Here is a 21669-nt window from a genome sequence, read left to right as displayed (position 1 = left end):
TACTTGAATTGCCTTTCAGGATTTACTTACTTATTAATCAATGATTAGTTCAAAAAATATTTTCACCAGAAACACTTTTACTTATTTTATAAACACTTTCAAACGAGTTCTTAATTAATCACACCACGTAATAACATGAGGCAAGAGTTTGAAAATATTTACTGCATTACAGGAGGGATAGATGGGATATAATTACCAAAAGGAAACTAAAAACAAGCTATGTGACGATTTTTACTTTAGGTCACTATCCGCACACAACAATACACAAGTGTGACGAGTCCCTCCCTAACAAGTCAAACAACTTCTCTCCACAACCACATGCATGCATTATCATAGACCAGCTGTAAATGGAACTCCGGTCCCCCGAATCCACGAATCTCCGGCCAAAAAGTTCCCAACCGTAAACTTCCCGGCCTCCACCGCACTCGTTATAACACGATAGCCGGGCCAGTTGACCCTCCCTCCAGTACCAGCTCCAGCGCCGGAGTTCATGTACTCCCCGTAATAAAGTGTGGAGAGGGCAAAGCTTCCACTCCACGGATACCAACCAGCAGGAGTGATCAACCCATCAAGATTACTCTTCATAATTACCGTCCTAGAGTACTGTTTCCACGGCCTACCCAAGTACGTCTTAAAGGAACCTTGTACAGGTCTCAAATCTTGTGCAGCCGTGATTCGCGAATTATGAATAACAATGCCTGTGTTTTCATTCGGGTCGGTCCTAGACTGCGCTGTCACGGTGTTTACTTGGTTGCTCATTGGCTTCCTCGCGTAGATGTTGCAATTTTGGAGCACAACCGTGGCGTCGCCGCAGATGAAGTCGATCGTGCCGTATATGTCGCAGTCGCGGTAGAATTGGCGTTGGGAATGCACGTATAAGGTGTCTTGGTAACCCTTGAAGCTGCAACGGTAGAAGACTGAATGATCGGAGCCGGAGCGGACTGCCACGGCTTGGTATTTCTGTGGTCCGGCTGTGTTTTCGAATGTCATGTCTTGAGCAATAAAGCCATCGCCGGTAGCCCCTGAATTTTAAGTGAACATTTTTTAATTTTGTGAACTATTAGATGTATACTAGGACAAAAACTTGTAACTATTCACGTGGCATGTCATTAGCTAGGTTATCAGTATTCAAATCTTGTCGAGAAAAGGAAAAAAAAAAGAAAGGAAAAGGAAAAGCAGGATCTAGTAAATAGGTTTATAATTTGAGTAAGAGTAATGATAGAAATTAAGCACGTTAATCAACATTTAATAATTGAATTATCAATAATTATGTTATATGATTTACAAAACATGGTTTAAGTGAAGAATAATATGATAGACTAATTTACAAACCATGTGATGTGTCACTAGTAAGAAATAAACACGTTAATTAACATTTAAGTAATAATTTCATCATCAACAACTGCGTCATATAGTTTACAAATTTTAGTCTAAATAGTTGGTCTCTCTAGCACTTTCAAATCGATCATGACTTAATTAATTAAAGGATAAATTAGGTTCTCATCATTCATTTCTCATTCTTATTAATTGAAACCTTATTCTTTTTTCGTTTTTGATCAAGGTCCCTTGACTTTTCTTCATGCCATTAATTGAATATTAAATTATTTACAAGTCCTTATATGTTAATATAAAAAAAAGTATTAATCATTTTCAAAAATAATCTTTTTAGTATTTTTTTCATATATTTCTATTTATAATTTGTATCCTAGTTAAAAAAAAAATTATACCAATATTCTTTTTAGTTGGAATTTGTATTCATAATTTTGAATTTTAATGTGTACCTATATTTTCAATTAAATTTGCACCCATAGTTTTGAATTTTAATATGTACCCATACTTTTAATTTAATTGTACCAATAGTTTTTTTTTTTTTTATGAACGTACCCATGCTAATTATATTATGTGTTTCTTTTATGTTTTAAAATATATCAAATAGTTATTTCTTGCACTATATTAATAATTACGTGGGTACTTTTTTTTTTTTTTTTGCTAGAATTATGTAAAGAACAAATTACTCTATTATTGATTTTTAAGTAATTGTTATATTTGTAACAATATTGTTTGGATTTTTTTAAATTTCATAATTTGTGGGATATTGAGTGCATAAATGCATGAGCTAAATCCCTTAAATGATGCTAGGAACCTTGATCAAACTATTTAAACAAATAAGGTTTCATTCTAACAACTAGGTTGATTAGTGACCAGAACCAAAATGACCCTTAATTAAATTGGTTTTCAATCAATTAGTATCTAAGTGTGACGCCATCTAAAGTTTCAAAATTAACTTAAGATGATGGGGTTTGTTGAGTCCAAATACCCCTTAAACTTATTCAAAGTTTATTATTGTTTCAACTCAAACATACCAAATGTGGCAGAGCGATATGCAGTTGAACCATCTGGGACATTTTTATTCCCTGTGACAATCGTTGCATCGATACCATCTCCAATGAACATGATGTTCTTCATTGTCTTCTTAATCTCGATATTTTCTCTGTAAACTCCTGCCTTCACGTGTATGACAAACCTTTTAGTCGCCCCACCCTGTAGCTTGTACGCAGCATCCACAGCTTCAGAAATTGATTTGTAATTCCCGGACCCGTCTTGTGCTACTACCATATCAGCGTTTGGTCCGCTACTTTTCGATTGGAGCAGCTTTCGATCAGCGGCTGAAACCCATCCTGGGAACCCATCATCCGAAAGCAAATGCCGTCGTCTTCCACGAATTTGTTTGCTAAAATGTAGAGCTGATGAAGAAGTTGAGACCTTGTGTATTGATAGTGAGTTGCTAAGCAGCTTGGACAAGTTGGTTGAGAGCGTGACGTAGTTTGGGAAAGATTGCAAATGAGAACTAGGAATGTTGAGGTTTGTGAAACCATTTTGGCATGTCTGTTGATTAGTAAGCGATGCACTCAACCATGTATTGACATCAAGGGTATTGGTGGAGCCGATCGAACGGTTGAGCTTGTCAACGGTGTCCTCGTAGAGCTCCAAGCAGTCATTCCAGGCCCCCTTGGCTCGAGTATGGTCACCGTCCAATGAGTTCAAGTTCAAGGACAAGACAAGTTGATGAGCTTCAATGGCTTGGTCCATGGAAACTTTAAGTACCAAGTCACGAAATGCAAACCTTTGGTGACGATCTAGGGTTGATAAGAGGTTAGTGTTAATGTAATGGCGACATACTTGAGGGTAAGGGGTTTGACTGCATGGTGCAGTGATTCTACAAGAACTATACTGCAGCATGAATAGAAGAGAAAAGAACACAAGAAAATATGCATTGAACTCCATGGTTTGAACTTTGATCTGTGATCTTCAGAGGGCCAATGGGGACTTTTTTATAGACCACAACTTGCCTTTGTAGGGCTGACGTGAGTGGTGTACGTGCTGTTAAGGGTTTTTCTTTCGGGGATACAGGGGGGTTCTGTAGACTTTATGCATGGTGGTTGTCTCTATATGCCAGCTGGGAGCGACCTTTTTAGGCCACAACATAAGATGGTGGAAGACTAAAACATAAATGCAGACATTTGACTCGGAGTCATGATTCTTTGTAGTTTGTCCTTGTATGATTAGCTGTATATAAAGACAGGGATGGAACATGGAAGACGAATGCTTTACCACTTTGGCCATGGAAATTGTAATACTGAATTGATTTGGTGGATAAAGCTGTTTTCTACAACTAACAGTGCTTCGTGTTTAAAATCTCTCATGAGTTTTTAGTGAGCTTAAATGTGAAATACCGTTCTTGAATTTCACTGTTATAATCTACGTATTTGTATTATTAAGATTTTATATTATTTCTGGAGAATTTATTTTAATTTGTTTGAATTTAGATTTTAATTAAACTAGTTACAAGGTTTGAATAGATCTCGAAACCACAAACGCGTAGGCGAAAGTCATTTGCGAGTCTGGATTATAACAGTATAGATACGGACATTTGAAGTTGTGTTATTAAACTATAAATTTTAGAAATTATTTGAACTCCCACTTTGAGGGAAAAAGCCCAATGAGGTATGTGCTTTTGTGGCCAATCAGAAGTAAAGGTTGGAGAGAGGACCAATGAGAAACAAGAAAGGAAGGAGCAACCAATGAGGAAAAAAAAGGGTGGTTTAACAGAACACTCCCGGTACTGTTCACTTTTAACGAAAAACCATATTTATACCTTTCCCTGGTACTATTCACTATACCTTTAAAAAGGGCTTTTCATTAAAAAGGAAGTTTTTTTTGGACTTTTTGTTAATTTTCCTAAAAAAAAAAAAAGAAAGAAGGGGAAAGGAGAGAAATGAGAGGAAGGAGGAACCGGCCAAACCTGACCCGGTTGATTTTCCGGGGGAAATCCATCAATTTTCAGACGAATTGAGAGGTTCCACCCCCACCAATCATCATTACGTTACTCTCTCTCCAATTTTCCACCTTAATTCGAGTGGATTTGGTTTCGTTTCACGTTGAATTGCGTCGTGGGTGTCCCGAAGTCACGGAGGCGAAATCTGCTGTTTTTGCAAGCTTCTCTGTCGATCATTACCATTTTTCAGCTCCTTATGATGCTGAACCAAAGCCTAAGAAATTGTATGGGCGGCGGAGCCCTGGAGGTGCCAGATTGAAGGCCACCATTTCTAGGGTTTCCGGCGGATTGAGGCTATTTCCGGCCACTTCTCGGCCAAACTAGGCTTCGGCCTAGGTATGAAAAATGTTCATCTCTTTGAGTCTTACATTTCTGCAAAATTTGATAATTTTTGGAATTAGTTGAATTTTCAGGCAAGTCTGGGCGACGCGTGGCCACTGGGCCAACAATATCTTTCTAAGTTCAATTGGATGCTCTGATTTCATAATTGGAATCCGTATGATGTGGTTTGATTGTTTGAACTTAGTTTCATTACGATACATCATTTGACCATTGTATGAATCAACGATTTGACCGTTTGATCGTCATCAAACTTTAATACATTATAATACATAATATGTGAGGATAACTGAGACTGAAGGATCAGGAATCCAACGTACGGATCTTTCCGAATTAGATTTCTAAGCTAGTAAAATTAATTGTTAACCGCCACCTAATTCTAGAAATTGGCAGAGATTCGACTTTCGGATCACGATGAGATTTTAGTATGTTGTTCTTTGAGCATAATGTGGACCTTAGGAAGTTACGGATCTAGATTATGACGTGCGGATCTTCCAAATTAAATTGCTAGGGTGTGGACCCCACCGTTAACTTTTGGTCAAAAGGTCTTGAACCATTTGAATTACTAAAATTAGTATTACTCGAGACTCAGTGAGGCTTTGCAGTCTTGTCTCGATGAGTGACTTTAATATATGTGATATGGTTATTACCCTGTTTTCTTATATTAGTATCCTTTGTGGATATGACTTGGTTTGTGTTTTTCTGTTAAAATGTGATTCTTTTATAATTGGCCATCGATCTATTTTTATTAAATATGATTTGACTCATGGATTGGAAATATTTGTGAAAGGGTGATTTGAAGTGCATAGTGAAATGTTTATGAATTGTGTTATAAATATATATTTGAAATGTTGAGAAATGCGAGGGCTAGTAGGGGACCGTTACCCTAGTGTCACGGGGTTAAGTGGCACCGAGTATGCACCATGTAGCAGTGGTACAGATGGTCCTGCTTGGTTAATCCGTGATAGAGGACCAAATTATTTATGGATCGCGCTTGGTTAATCCGCGATAGGCGATCCTTATGACCATGTATACTTAGGAGTGATTATGTTTGGTTAATCCGCAATGGGTGATCACTACCTAACAGTTCTGTAGGTGTGACTCTGATCAGTTAATCTGCTATGGGGGGGGTCACTACCTACTTGGTTATCTTGACCCTGCTTGGTTAATCCGCGATAAGGGATCACTAGTGGTCCTGTTTGGTTAATCCGCGATGGGAGACCATATTATTTATGAATCGTGCTTGGTTAATCCGCAATGGGTGATCCTTATAGCCATACATACTTAGGTGTGATCATGCTTGGTTAATCCGCGATGGGTGATCACTGCTTAATAGATCTGTGGGAGTGACTCTGCTTGGTTAATCCGCGATGAGGGGTCACTACCTACATGGTTACTCAGGGGTGGCTCTGCTTGGTTAATCCGCTATGGGGGGCCACTTCTTATTTGGTTACTTATGTAGGCTTCAGCCGAACTGCGTCCCTCTAGTGCTAGATTTTAATGTATTTATGAACGATAGTTTTTGAGAATCTTTGTGGTTTGAATTAGAAAAGCCGTTGGATGTCTGGGCGACACCTTCAGAGTTTTAGAGACTTGACTATGCTTTCATAATTATGAATGTATATTTGAGGTTTATAAACTGTGATCGATGGTTTTTCTTTTTATTGAATATCACATACTTGTATTATTGTCACTCACCCGAGCTTCGCAGTTTATTTGAGTTCTGGTTGGCATGTGCACCATTTTCATGATGTAGGCACTGATTATACATGTGATAGGTCTGGGCAGATTACGAAAAACCGCTTGATATTTTGGATTCCGTTGAGTGGTCCGGAATCCTTGCTCTTGCTCATTTCCATAAGGTTAGTCTAAAGCCCTAGATTCAAGTGAATGAGAATTACCCCTAATAGACGTGGTGAATATAAATTAGAATCACCATGTTTATTACTCATAATCCAAGTAGGGAATTATATAGAGTTCCTTAGTTAAATTCGTGAAATGATAAGTTATCGCAGTGATTGATTAACGTAAATAAATGCTAAGATCATGCATTTTTTATTCATGAATTGATTAATTGACGGGATTGTGGAATGACTTTGGATATGGATGTTATTATTATGATTATTTTAGTTGATCAATGTGGCTTGAGAAGAATATTGTGCTTCGTTATTGGTTCTCTGACATATTGCATGGTATGCATTGTGATATATTGTTGAGACATAGCGATTTATGTGATGGATGTTTGAGTGTAGTGAAATGACGAACTGCAAATGGCTTGATCCCTATTAAGGGTATGTAGACAGTCTAACGAGGAGGTTAGATGCAACCATAAAGTATACGAAATTTTTTTTACGCAGTTGGATCTCGAGTTGTGCTTTGCCCATATCCCGGAGGCGGGGTATGTATTTGGTGATGTCACGTGTTGATCCTGAACGTATGTTGGGATTGAGGCATGACATTAAAGCAATAATATCGCTTAAATCAAAATCTTTCGGCAAATTAATGTTGGGATTATGTTATAAATTAAGACCAATCATTATCATTCCTTAAAAGTCTGACTTAAAGCAGTTTAATTTCCTCGATTTCTTTCAGAAAAATATCAGATTGATCTTTTGGACATTCCCTCACTCGTACGTACTTTATAGTACTCTTGTGCCGTTAAGTAACTAATCAATCCAAAGCAACTTTAGTAATTTGTGTTAGTATATTCGAAAGTTGAACACGTACAAATTAAGGAGGGCCAAATAATTAATGGAGATGTAAACGTTGTGTCGGATATTTAGTTAGGAAGAGTTTGTCAAAACCCTTGTCCAATTTTCAAAGAGGACCACTCGCAAATGCACCAAGAGACTCTGTGAAGCCTTGGCCTTTGATTACGATTGGATGGATTCTCATCTTTTAGAAGTTTATTAGGTGTACACCATAGGTGAAGTAAGAGAGATTTTCTAGTGTGTTGAGAATATGGTCCGGTACAACAAGTATCATAACATAAGTAGTTGAATACTTGAAAAGAAAAAATTTCAACCACTTATATTATGACAGTTAGTGTATCGAATCGTATTCACTGAAAAAATTCTCGTGAAGTAGATTCTAGGCTACCTTTTGATATACCATGTAGTTTCTACTTTGTAAAACCCTTAGCTAAAATTTTGGTACACACAGCTCGTCATTGACCTCAACTCAAAAGGCTTGGTGTACACTAGCAAGATTTTTTGGTGTGCTTGTAACTTAGTGATTTACCATTCTATTCAAATTATATATATATATATATATATATGTATTCGATTTTATTAATACACTCTCGACAACGGGCATGTTAATCATGTTTTTCACCATATCAAGGAGATCAAGGTTTTTTTCTTTTCCTTGGGAGAGGGTGTTTATATAGTAGAAAAGAACTTCATTAGGTCTTTATTGTGAAGTATTAAGGTTTTTTTTCTGTACGCCGAATCTGGACTAACCAATTAAAGGAGTTTTCATAGTTGATTTAGAATCAGCAGGAGAGGGAGGCATAGCAAAGGTCCTCGTACTGCGTGGTTCCACAACTTGTACGGATGAAGTCAATTGCGCGTTGGGTTGGGGATCCAACGGTTGGGATTGGGTGGAAGAGAAAGGAAAAGAGGAAAATGAGGAAGCAAAGGTCCTGGTCCTGGTACTGCGTGGTGCCATAATATATGTGGAACAGTGTGTTTGGGAGATCAAATTTTTTAAACCAAAGTGCAAATCAAATGACCTGTCACCAATAAAAAACAAACATGTTAATCGACAATTAATTAATAATCTGATCATCTACAACTACATCATTTAGTTTGTAAATTTGGTTTAAAAAATTTAGTCTACCTAGTATTACTCAATATATGTGGTTGGATACTTGAAAAGAAAAAAATTTCAACCACTTGTATTATGACATTTGATGTATCGAATCGTGTTTCCGACATTGAAAAATTTCTTAGGAAGTAGACTCTAGACCACCTTTTGGTATACCACGTAATTTCTACTTTATAAAACTCTTAACAAAAATTTTGGTAGACGCGGCTTCTCATTGGCCCATCAACTCAAAAGGCTTGGCATACACAATGAGAGATTTTTTAGTATACTTGTAACTTAGTGATTTACTATTCTATTTATATTATAATATATGTATTTAATTTTATTAATATACCCTCAACAACGGGATATTAATCATGTTTTTCACCATATTGTAATATGTAAATGATTCATGATGTGAATAAGTGTTTTCTGTGGGCTCCCTTTTTTCATCTCAAGAAGCCGTTGAGGTTTGATTCTTCTTTGGTTAAGAGCGCAGGAGTGCCATCATGTGGCCTACATTAACCGACATAGAAATATCGTGAAAGCTATTGTGTTGTGCTCTTGTATTTGATTTTAATCAAACGATGTGCGAGGGAGCAAGGAACCTGTTCTCAACCTAGGCTCTTTCTTTTTCTTGGGGACAAGACTTTGAACGAATAACTAAATGATGAAAGATGGATGGGTGGAATGTGAGATTACACTAAATTATTTCTAGGATGGAATGTAAAATGCCAAGTTGTGCATGGTGTTGAGGTCCCTCTTCTTTTCTTTGAAATTTATAAAACTTGATACGTCTCAACAGTATTGACCATAAAAATATTACTCTTACTATCTACTTATACCGTCTTTCTAATGAATACGAGACCCATATGATCAGCTGTATATAAAGACAGGGATGGAAGACGAATGTTTTACCACTTTGGCCATAGAAATTGTAATACTTAATTGATTTGGTAGATAAAGTCTATTTTCTACAACTAACAGTGTTTCGTGTTCAAACTCTCTCATGAGTTTTTAGTGAGCTTAAAGCAATAATATTGCTTAAATCAAAATCTTTCGGCAAATTACTGTTGGAATTTTGTTGTAAATTAAGACCAATCAGCATCATTTTGTTATAAATTTTCTCGATTTCTTTCGAAAAAGTATCAGATTTATCTTTTGGACATTTCCTCACTCGTACAATACATTCAACTATGAAACCCATATGTGTTGGTGGACTCTACCTCTATTTGAGAGATGGTACAAATAAATGGTAAGTGTAGCACTATTTTATTGACCATTAACTAGCCTGCAGTTGTATTAATTTATTTTCTTCAATCAAAGTTAATTGGAATTTGAACACCCGTGGTTGCGTCCATCAAAATATTTCCAACCCAGTATGGCTTTATTCACTGAAATGAGGCCACCAGCCACTAATTAGGGTTTTAGTAAGACCAACTAACAGAGGCATTTTACCTCTCGTATAACAACATTGATAGATGTTGCATTTGAAAAGTACCCAAATTTATAGGGAATTGTTATTAGCACTCCAAAAATCTCATTTTACACTCCAAACTTTCTATATTAGGAAAGAAAAATACACTTGTGAGGAGTGTAGAATGAGATTTTTGGAGTGTCAATAACACTTCCTAATTAATATACAAAAATAAAGTTCACACGTGAAAAGGATCTCTTATGAGTTATGAAAACGTGAATTTTGGTATGGGTTATGTTAACGATGAAAATTGGTGAGACTAACAAAAAATCTGAGCAGTCAATTATGGTGGACAAGAATATACGTAACATTTTAACGTAATAAATTTTGAGTGGTTTACCCAGAAATGGATTGCATCAATTGAAAATTTGTAATATATATATGTGTTGGGGTACAATACATTCAACCATGAGTGCTCAAGGGCTCCTAACCAATGTTAACGTAATAAATTTTGAGTGGTTTACCCAGAAATGGACTGCATCAATTGAAAATTTGTAATATATATATACGTGTTGGGGTACAATACATTCAACCATGAGTGCTCAAGGGCTCCTAACCAATTTAAGGAGAAGAGGAAATGGTCCAAAATTCAACCCCTCTTGTCTATTGGGTTGCCTCTCTTCTTTATATAGGCATGCTCATGAACCCATAATAATTGCTCATTTTCAGGCCTCCTTAGTGGCCAAACCCAAGTGTGTAAAGGTAGAGGTCTCACCACAAATTGCCCGTAACCTTGGTCACACCCTCCACCCGATTGGACACTTATTCCTGAGAGGCCCTTCCGCCACGGGCTCCAAGTCTTCTTCACAAGTCAGCGCGTCGTATCCGCGACGTTCAACTGGAGATTCGTATCCCTAATCTTTCCATGAAAGGACGGGGTGCCGAGCTGGTCCATAAATATATTTCTGAAGGATACCATGGAGCCAACTTGAGCTGATCAATCTTCCCCATCCTTGAACACGATTGCAGGTTTTCCGCCTCTCAGGAACCGGCTCAGAAGGTGCCACAATCCGACTCTACATTGAGCAGTATGAGAAGGATCCATCGAAAGTTGGCAGAGAATCCTCAGAAGCACTTATAGTCCTCTTGTGAGTTTAATCATTAATCTCAGTCTTATTATTAAAACTTTGTGGCCAAGTTTTTCGGGCTGGCTCTGATTCGCTGACCGTGTATATAGGTGGAGGTTGCTCTTAAGCTTTCGAAGATGCAAGAGTTCACCGGACGATCTGCCCCGACGGTCATCATGTAGATCCACATCTCTAAAATCCCATGAACAAGGACCGGCTTGTTATCATCAAAGGTATTGGTAATAAGAGAACCTTTTTTTGTAACGTTGATGGGTCTGTGGGTCTCTGATGTCAACAATTTTTGTTCGTCCAAAATAATGCGAACAATGTTTTGCAATCTCTTGTCCAAATCTGGTGTGCTTTTCACCAATGTATAATTTGCTTTTTTCTAGTGCGTATCTGGTCCCTGAAAGCGTTTGTGAATATCGCTTTTAACCAATGTATCATTTTCAATTTGACATGACTTTTCATCTAAATCTCTTCGTTTCTTACTTTATCCCTCGGTCAAACTCCGTTAAATTTTCTGTTCGAGATGCTGACATGGGTGAGAAATTGGCTTCCTTTTTGCGACACGTGGCACAGTAGTAGCTACAATCAACGGCTAATGTAACTCGTGAGCACTGAGCAGCGACATTTGTAACCAATGTCATCCAATTGGTCCATGTGATAACTGATCCGCCTAAGATGTACGTGATCACTTTTTATGATATCAAATAATGTGCGCCAAATATTCACTTTAATACGTTTATTTATGGCTTGGCATCGCTGACCCCATATTGCTAATAACATTATGCGACAACGTTTCATAACGTGTTTGTAACTGCTTTTTAAATAACTAAAAATGTTTTTAGAAAAAAATATTTTTGAGTTTCAAAAACACTTGAATTGCCTTTCAGGATTTACTTATATACTAATAAAAGATTAGTTCAAAAAATATTTTCACCAGAAACACTTTTACTTATTTTATAAACACTTTCAAACGAGTTCTTAATTAATCACACCACGTAATAACATGAGGTAAGAGTTTGAAAATATTTACTGCATTACAGGAGGGATAGATGGGATATAATTACCAAAACGAAACTAAAAACAAGCTATGTGACGATTTTTACTTTAGGTCACTATCCGCACACAACAATGCACAAGTGTGACGAGTCCCTCCCTAACAAGTCAAACAACTTCTCTCCACAACAACATGCATGCATTATCATAGACCAGCTGTAAATGGAACTCCGGTCCCCGGAATCCACGAATCTCCGGCCAAAAAGTTCCCAACCGTAAACTTCCCGGCCTCCACCGCACTCGTTATAACACGATAACCGGGCCAGTTGACCCTCCCTCCAGTACCAGCTCCAGCGCCGGAGTTCATGTACTCCCCGTAATAAAGTGTGGAGAGGGCAAAGCTTCCACTCCACGGATACCAACCAGCAGGAGTGATCAACCCATCAAGATTACTCTTCATAATTACCGTCCTAGAGTACTGTTTCCACGGCCTACCCAAGTACGTCTTAAAGGAACCTTGTACAGGTCTCAAATCTTGTGCAGCCGTGATTCGCGAATTATGAATAACAATGCCTGTGTTTTCATTCGGGTCGGTCCTAGACTGCGCTGTCACGGTGTTTACTTGGTTGCTCATTGGCTTCCTCGCGTAGATGTTGCAATTTTGGAGCACAACCGTGGCGTCGCCGCAGATGAAGTCGACCGTGCCGTATATGTCGCAGTCGCGGTAGAATTGGCGTTGGGAATACACGTATAAGGTGTCTTGGTAACCCTTGAAGCTGCAACGGTAGAAGACTGAATGATCGGAGCCGGAGCGGAGTGCCACGGCTTGGTGTTTCTGTGGTCCGGCTGTGTTTTCGAATGTCATGTCTTGAGCAATAAAGCCATCGCCGGTAGCCCCTGAATTTTAAGTGAACAGTTTATTAATTTTGTGAACTATTAGATGTATACTAGGAGAAAAACTTGTAACTATTCACGTGGCATGTAATTAGCTAAGTTATCAGTATAAAAATCTTGTCGAGAAAAGGCAAAAAAAAAAAAAAAAAAAAAAAAACAAAGAAAGGAAAAGGAAAAGCAGGATCTGGTAAATAGCTTTATAATTTGAGTAAGAGTAATGATAGAAATTAAGCACGTTAATCAACACTTAATAATTTAATTATCAATAATCATGTTATATGGTTTACAAAACATGGTTTAAGTGAAGAATAATATGACAGACTAATTTGCAAACCATGTGATGTGTCACTAGTAATAAATAAACACGTTAATTAACGTTTAAGTAATAATTTCACCATCAACAACCGCATCATATAGTTTACAAATTTTAGCCTAAATAGTTGGTCTCTCTAGCACTTTCAAATCGATCATGACTTAATTAATTAAAGGATAAATTAGGTTCTCATCCCTCATTTCTCCTTCTTATTAATTTAAACCTTTTTTTTTTTTTTTGGTTCAAGGTCCCTTGACTTTTCTTCATGCCATTAATCGAATATTAAATTATTTACAAGTCCTTATACGTCAATTTAAAAAAATTATTAATCATTTTCAAATATAATTTTTTTCTTATTTTTTTATATATTTCTATTTATAATTTGTATCCTATTTTAAAAAAAATTATACCAATATTCTTTTTAGTTTTAATTTGTATCCATAATTTTAAATTTTAATATGTACCTATATTTTCAATTAAATTTGCACCCATAGTTTTGAATTTTAATATGTACCCATACTTTTAATTTAATTGTACCCTTTTTTTTTTTTTTTTTTTTTTGGGTTTTATGAACGTACCCATGCTAATTATATTATGTGTGAATTAACACTTAAGTAATAATTTCATCATCAACAACCGCATCATATATTTTACAAATTTTAGTCTAAATAGTTGGTCTCTCTAGCACTTTCAAATCGATCATGACTTAATTAATTAAAGGATAAATTAGGTTCTCATCCCTTATTTCTCCTTCTTATTAATTTAAACCTTTTTTTTTTTTTATCAAGGTCCTTTGACTTTTCTTCATGCCATTAATTGAATATTAAATTATTTACAAGTCCTTATATGTCAATTTAAAAAAAGTATTAGTCATTTTCAAATATAATTTTTTTCTTATTTTTTTTCATATATTTCTATTTATAATTTGTATCCTATTTAAAAAAAAAATTATACCAATATTCTTTTTAGTTTTAATTTATATCCATAATTTTGAATTTTAATATGTACCTATATTTTCAATTAAATTTGCACCCATAGTTTTGAATTTTAATATGTACCCATACTTTTAATTTAATTGTACCAATAGTTTTTTTTTTTTCTTATGAACGTACACATGCTAATTATATTATGTGTTTCTTTTATGTTTTAAAATATATCAAATAGTTATTGCTTGCACTATATTAATAATTATGTGGGTACATTTTGTTTTTTTGTTTTTGCTAGAACCATGTAAAGAACAAATTACTCTATTATTGATTTTTAAGTAATTGTTATATTTGTAACAATATTATTTGGATTTTTTTTTAAATTTCATAATTTGTGGGGTATTAAGTGCATAAATGCATGTGAGTTAAATCCCTTAAATGATGCTAGAGACCTTGATCAAACTATTTAAACAAAAAGATTTCATTCTAACAACTAGGTTGACTAGTGACCAGAACCAAAATGACCCTTAATTAAATTGGTCTTCAATCAATTAGTATCTAAGTGTGACGCCACCTAAAGTTTCAAAATTAACTTAAGATGATGGGGTTTGTTGAGTCCAAATACCCCTTAAACTTATTCAAAGTTTATTATTGTTTCAACTCAAACGTACCAAATGTGGCAGAGCGATATGTAGTTGAACCATCTTGGACATTTTTATTCCCTGTGACAATCGTTGCATCGATACCATCTCCAATGAACATGATGTTCTTCATTGTCTTCTTAATCTCGATATTTTCTCTGTAAACTCCTGCCTTCACGTGTATGACGAACCTTTTAGTCGCCCCACCCTGCAGCTTGTACGCAGCATCCACAGCTTCAGAAATTGACTTGTAATTCCCGGACCCGTCTTGTGCTACTACCATATCAGCGTTTGGTCCGCTACTTATCGATTGGAGCAGCTTTCGATCAGCGGCTGAAACCCATCCTGGGAACCCATCATCCGAAAGCAAAAGCCGTCGTCTTCCACCAACTTGTTTGCTAAACTGTAGAGCTGATGAAGAAGTTGAGACCTTGTGTATTGATAGTGAGTTGCTAAGGAGCTTGGACAAGTTGGTTGAGAGCGTGACGTAGTTTGGGAAAGATTGCAAATAAGAACTAGGAATGTTGAGGTTTGTGAAACCATTTTGGCATGTTTGTTGATTAGTAAGCGATGCACTCAACCATGTATTGACATCAAGGGCATTGGTGGAGCCGATTGAACGGTTGAGCTTGTCAACGGTGTCCTCGTAGAGCTCCAAGCAGTCATTCCAGGCCCCCTTGGCTCGAGTATGGTCACCGTCCAATGAGTTCGAGTTCAAGGACAAGACAAGTTGATGAGCCTCAATGGCTTGGTCCATGGACACTTTAAGTACCAAGTCACGAAATGCAAACCTTTGGTGACGATCTAGGGTTGATAAGAGGTTAGTGTTAATATAATGGCGACATACTTGTGGGTATGGGGTTTGACTGCATGGTGCAGTGATTCTACAAGAACTATACTGCAGCATGAGTAGAAGAGAAAAGAACACAAGAAAATATGCATTGTACTTCATGGTTTGAACTTTGATCTGTGATCTTCAGAGGGCCAATGGGGACTTTTTTATAGACCACAACTTGCCTTTGTTGGGCTTACGTGAGTGGTGTACGTGCGGTTACGGTTTTTCTTTCGGAGATAAATGGGTTATGTAGACTTTATCACTCTAATCACTTTTTATAAGGAACAAAGCCTTATAAATTGAGGGAATCTTTTGATAATGATCAATGTGGGACAATAAAATTTCTACTCAAAATTTCCATCAGTCTCTTTATGCCAGTTGGGAGCGACCTTTTTAAGCCACAACATAAGACGGTGGAAGACTAAAACATAAATGCGGACAATTGACTCGGAGTCATGATTCTTTGTAGTTTGTCCTTGTATGGTCAGCTGTATATAAAGACAGGGATGGAAGACGAATGTTTTACCACTTTGGCCATAGAAATTGTAATATTGAATTGATTTGGTGGATAAGGCTGATTTACAACTAACAGTGTTTCGTGTTCAAACTCTCTCATAAAATTTTAGTGAGCTTAAAGCAATAATATCGTTTAAATAAAAAAAATTCGGCAAATTACTGTTGGGATTTTGTTATAAATTAAGACCAATCATTACCATTCCTTAAAAGTCTGACTTAAAGCAGTTTAATTTCCTCGTTTTCTTTCAAGAAAGTATCAGATTGATCTTTTGGACATTCCCTCACTCGTACGTACTTTGCAGTACTCGTGTCCGTTAAACAACTAATCAATCCAACGCAACTTTAGTAATTTGTGTCAGTACATTCGAAAGTTGAACACGTACAAAGGAGGGCCAAATAATAATAGGAGTTTTAACGAAAAGTTCACGATATTATTCACTTTAACGAAAAATTATATTTTTACACTAAAAAATCAATCATGGTACTATTCACTTTACTCTTTATTTTGTCCTTATTATTAAAACTCAAAATTTTCAAATCATTTTCATTAGTTTTTCTAATAATTAATGGAGATGTCAACGTTGCGTCGGATATTTAGTTAGGAAGAGTTTGTCAATACCCATATCCAATTTTCAAAGAGGACCACTCGCAAATGCACCAAGAGACTCTGTCAAGCTTTGGCCCTTGATTTCGATTGGATGGATTATCATCTTTTTGAAGTTTATTAGGTGTACACCATTGGTGAAGTAAGGGAGATTTTCCAGTGTGCCAAGAATACGGTTTGGTATAACAAATATCATAATATAAGTGGTTGGATACTTGAAAAGAAAAAATTTCAACCACTTGTGTATCAAGCCGTGTTTTCAACACTGAAAAAATTCTTGTGAAGTAGACTCTAGACCACCTTTTGATATACCACGTAGTTTCTACTTTGTAAAACCCTTGGCTAAAAGTTTGGTACACGCAGCTTGTCATTGGCCTCAACTCAAAAGACTTGGTGTACACTATAAAGATTTTTTGGTGTGCTTGTAACTAAGTGATTTACTATTCTATTCAAATTATATATATATATATATATATATATATGTATTTGATTTTATTAATATACTCTCAACAACTGGCATATTAATCATGTTTTTCACCATATCAAGGAGATCACGGTTTTTTTCTTTTCCTTGGGAGAGGGGGTTTATAATTACATAGTAGCAAAGAACTTCAATAGGTTTTTATTGTGAAGTATTAAGGGTACGCCGAATCTGGACTAGCCAATTAAAGGAGTTTTCATAGAAGATTTAGAATCAGCAGGAAAGGGAGGCATAGCAAAGGTCCTCGTGCTGCGTGGTTCCGCAACTTGTACGGATGAAGTCAATTGCGTTGGGTTGGGGATCCAACGGCTGGGATTGGGTGGAAGAGAAAGAAAAAGAGGAAAAAGAGGAAGCAAAGGTCCTGGTCCTAGTACCACGCGGTGCCATAATATATGTGGAGTAGCGTTAGAGAGATTAAATTTTTTAAACCAAAGTGCAAATTAAATAATGTGTCACCAATAAGAAACAAACATGTTAATCGACATTTAATTAATAATCTAATAATCTACAACCATATCATTTAGTTAGTAAATTTTGTTTAAAAAATTTAGTCTAACTAGTATTGCTCAATATATGTGGTTGGATACTTGAAAATAAAAAAAATTCAACCACTTGTATTATGACATTTAGTGTATTGAGCCTTGTTTCTGGCACTGAAAAATTTCTCCGGAAGTAGACTCTAGACCACCTTTTAATTTACCATGTAATTTCTACTTTATAAAACCCTTAGCAAAAATTTTGGTACACATGGCTTTTTATTGGCCCCTCGACTCAAAAGGCTTGGTATACACAATGAAAGATTTTTTGGTGTACTTGTAACTTAGTGATTTACTATTTTATTCAAATTATAATATATGTATTTAATTTTATTAATATACCCTCAACAACGGGATATTAATCATGTTTTTCACCATATTGTAATATGTAAATGATTCATCTTTTCGACATTTCCTCACTCGTACGTGCTTTGTACTTTGTAGTACTCTTGTGCCGTTAATAACTAATCGATCCAAAGCAACTTTAGTAATTTGTGTCATTATTCGAAAGTTGAACACGCACCAAGGAGGGCCAAATAATGGAGATGTAAAAGTTGTGTCGGATATTTAGTTAGGAAGACTTTGTCAAAACCCTAGTCAAATTTTCAAGGAGGACCACACACAAATGCACCAAGAGACTCTCTGAAGCTTTGGCCTTTGATTTCGATTGGTTGGGTTCTCATCTTTTAGAGTTTATTAGGTGTACACCATATGTGAAGTAAGAGAGATATTTAAGTGTGCCGAAAATACGGTCAGGTACATCAAGTGTCATACTATATGTGGTTGAATATTTGACAAAAAAAAAATTTCAACCACTTGTATTGTGACACTTGGTGTATATAGCCGTGTTTCCGGCACTGAAAAATTTCTCAGGAAGTAGACTCTAGACCACCTTGTGATATACCACGTAATTTCTACTTTATAAAACCCTTAGCAAACATTTTGGTACACGCGGCTTGTCATTGGCCCCTCGACTCAAAAGGCTTGGTATATACACAATAAAAGATTTTTTGGTGTGCTTGTGATTTATTATCCTATTTAAATTATAATATATTTGGTTTTATTAATATACTCTCAACAACGGGATATTAAGGGTGTGCTATCCACACACATCTTTTCACTTTTCACACATCCTTTTTAATTTATGTCCGTTGATTTTCTTCAATTTATCTGATATGACGGCTGAAAACTAAAAAAGTGTGGGAGAAGTAAAAAAATGTGTGGATATCACACCCCGGATATTAATCATGTTTTTCACCATATTATGATATGTAATGATTCATGATGTGACAAGTGTTTCCCTTTTTTTCATCTCAAGAAGCCGTTGGGCATTGAGGACTCTTGATTTTTCTTTGGTTAAGAGCACGGGAGTGCCATCATGTGGCCTACATTAGCGGACATAGAAATATGGTGAAAGCTATTTGTTGTGCTCTTGTATTTGATTTTAATCAAACAATGTGCGAGTGAGCAAGGAACTTGTTCTCGACCGAGGCTCTTTCTTTTTCTTGGGGACAAGACATTGAACGAATAATCAAATGATGAAAGATGGATGGGTGGTTGTGAGATTACTCTAAATTATTTCTACGACGGAATGTAAAATGCCAAGTTGTGCATGGTGTTGAGGTCCCTCTTCTTTTCCTTGAAATTTATAAAATTTGATACGTCTCAACAGGATTGACCACAAAAATATTACTCTTGCTATCTACTTGTACCATATTTCTAATGAATTTAGAAATATGAGACCCATATGTGTTTGTGGACTCTACCTCTATCTGAGAGATGATATAAATAAATGATAAGTGTAACACTATTTTATTGACCATTAACTGGCCTGCAGTTGTATTAATTTATTTTCTTCAATCAAAGTTAATTGGAATTTGAACACCCGTGGTTGCGTCCATCAAAATATTATCCAGTATGGGTTTAATCACTGAAATGAGGCCACCAGCGACTAATTAGGGTTTTAGTAAGGTCAACTAACAGAGGCATTTTACCTCTCGTATAACAACATTGATAGATGTTGCATTTGAAAAGTACCCAAATTTATATACAAAAATAAAGTTCACACGTGAAAAGGAATCTCTTATGAGTTTATGAAAACGTGAATTTTGGTATTGGTCATGTTAACGCTAAAAGTTGATGACGCTAACCAAAAGATTTGAATAGTCAATTACGGTGGACAATAATATGCATAACATTTTAACGCAATAAATTTGAAGTGGTTTACCCAGAAAGGACTGCATCGATTGAAAATCTGTAATATATATATATATATATATATATATGTTGGGGTACAATACATTAACCATGAGTGCTCAAGGGCTCCTAACCAATTTAAGGAGAAAAGGAAATGATCCAAAATTCAACCCCTCTAGTCTATTGGGTTGCCTCTCTTCTTTATATAGGCATGCTCAACCCATAATAATTGCTCATTTTCAGGCCTCCTTAGTGGCCAAACCCAAGAGTGTAAAGGTAGCGGTCTCACCACAAATTGCCCGTAACCTTGGTTACACCCTCCACTCGATTGGACACTTCCGTCTTGAGAGGCCCTTCCGCCACGGGCTCCAAGTATTCTTCACAAGTCAGCGCATCGTATCCGCGACGTTCAACTGGAGATTCGTATCCTTAATCTTTTCATGAAAGGATGGGGTGCCGAGCTGGTCCATAAACACAAGCGCATCGCGGAAGGAGTCAATGGCATCGTTGAACAATATGACGCAGTCGTGAAGGGCGGCAACTGTGCGTTAACCTCCTTTTCCTCATTTTTTTTCGGATGCCTTAACTATAGAAGGCCTTGTCCGACATTAGAAACCATGTCCCTTAAGGGTATCCAAAATCTAGTTGGAATTTTCGGTTTCCCTGTATTCGTATCCATAAATTTTCATATTCAAATCTTCTCCGTATTGGTAAAATTGTAATCCCTAACAAACTGTAAAATGTCTTCTTCTTTTTTTTTTCTTTTTTTTTTTTTTTTATAAATATTGTTATTGCGGGGATACATAAGAGTTCAAAATTATTCCAATAATTTTATGTAATCAGGAGTGAAAGCACATTGTGATTAGAGCGCAACCCTGTATCCAACTTTAACAAGGAGCGAAAGTGCATTGCCCCTAAGCTTACTCAAATCTTCCGCCCGATTGGACACTTCGGTCTTGAGAGGCTCGTCCTTCACAATATCAAAGCTTTTCTTGACAAGTTTGCGCATAGGTATCTGCGGCGCTCAACTGGACATTCGTCTTCCAAATCTGTTCATGGAAGGACGGGGTGTCGGGGTGCCGAGCTGGTCCATAAACGCAAGAGCATTGCGTAAAGAGTCAACAACATCCTCGAACAGTTCGACGCATGAATCAAAAAGTCAAGATCCCCCTGGGTATGGGTTAGGCGGACGTTGATAGCGTCCTTGGTGCGCTGTACCTTTTCAGTGAAAGGGGAGCCGATAGTAGGGATTGGGCGGGAGAGGAATAAGAGGAAGAAGAGGGAAAGGAGAAACTGGGTCGTCATTCGTGGGGATTGTCAAGGATCGATGTGTGGTTCTACTTGTACATGTATTGAGCTGGTAGAGGTGTGGGGAGGGGGTTTATATAGTAAGAAATAACTTCATTAGGTTTTTTGGACAAGCATTAGGGTTTTCTGTACACCAAATCTGGACTGGCCAATTAAAGTTGTTTCCATATATAGTTAATTTAGAATGAGCACATGGTGCATTTCCGTTTATTTAATTATAGTTTAGTACAAAAAAAATTTTGTTTACGTTCGTGTAGTATTAATTAATTAATTGATTGATTTCACGCATGATTTACTCAATATTGGTCCATGTATCTTTGTAAATGTGAGTTAACCTCATTTTCCTCATTTTTGGGATGCCTAAATATATTTTTCAAATAAATGTAGGTTA

General features: G+C 36.5%; 2 protein-coding genes and 1 long non-coding RNA gene across 3 annotated transcripts; 1 reads left to right on the top strand and 2 right to left on the bottom strand.

Annotated features, from left to right (window-relative positions):
- Positions 1-59: 59 nt before the first annotated feature.
- On the bottom strand, positions 60-3353 carry LOC137732199 (pectinesterase-like). The gene is made up of 2 exons (XM_068471499.2): positions 2364-3353; positions 60-1022 (listed from the first exon to the last, which is right to left on the bottom strand). Exons 1-2 carry the CDS (start codon positions 3283-3285, stop codon positions 331-333), a joined length of 1614 nt encoding a protein of 537 aa, XP_068327600.1. The 5' UTR covers positions 3286-3353; the 3' UTR covers positions 60-330.
- A 7263-nt stretch (positions 3354-10616) lies between these two features.
- LOC148689797 (uncharacterized) lies at positions 10617-11502 on the top strand. Its single transcript, XR_015957418.1, has 2 exons — positions 10617-11047; positions 11137-11502. It is a non-coding gene; the product is annotated as an uncharacterized LOC148689797 (long non-coding RNA).
- A 460-nt stretch (positions 11503-11962) lies between these two features.
- Positions 11963-15903, bottom strand: LOC137731531 (pectinesterase-like). The gene is made up of 2 exons (XM_068470655.2): positions 14833-15903; positions 11963-12925 (listed from the first exon to the last, which is right to left on the bottom strand). The coding sequence occupies exons 1-2, from the start codon at positions 15752-15754 to the stop codon at positions 12234-12236; spliced, it is 1614 nt and encodes a 537-aa protein (XP_068326756.1). The 5' UTR covers positions 15755-15903; the 3' UTR covers positions 11963-12233.
- Positions 15904-21669: the final 5766 nt, after the last annotated feature.

This window comes from Pyrus communis, chromosome 16 (genome assembly GCF_041283825.1).
Source record: "Pyrus communis isolate YQ-2024b chromosome 16, ASM4128382v1, whole genome shotgun sequence".
NCBI lineage: Eukaryota > Viridiplantae > Streptophyta > Magnoliopsida > Rosales > Rosaceae > Pyrus > Pyrus communis.
Note: the sequence above shows the minus strand (reverse complement) of the source record. Positions and strands in the feature narration are given on the sequence as shown.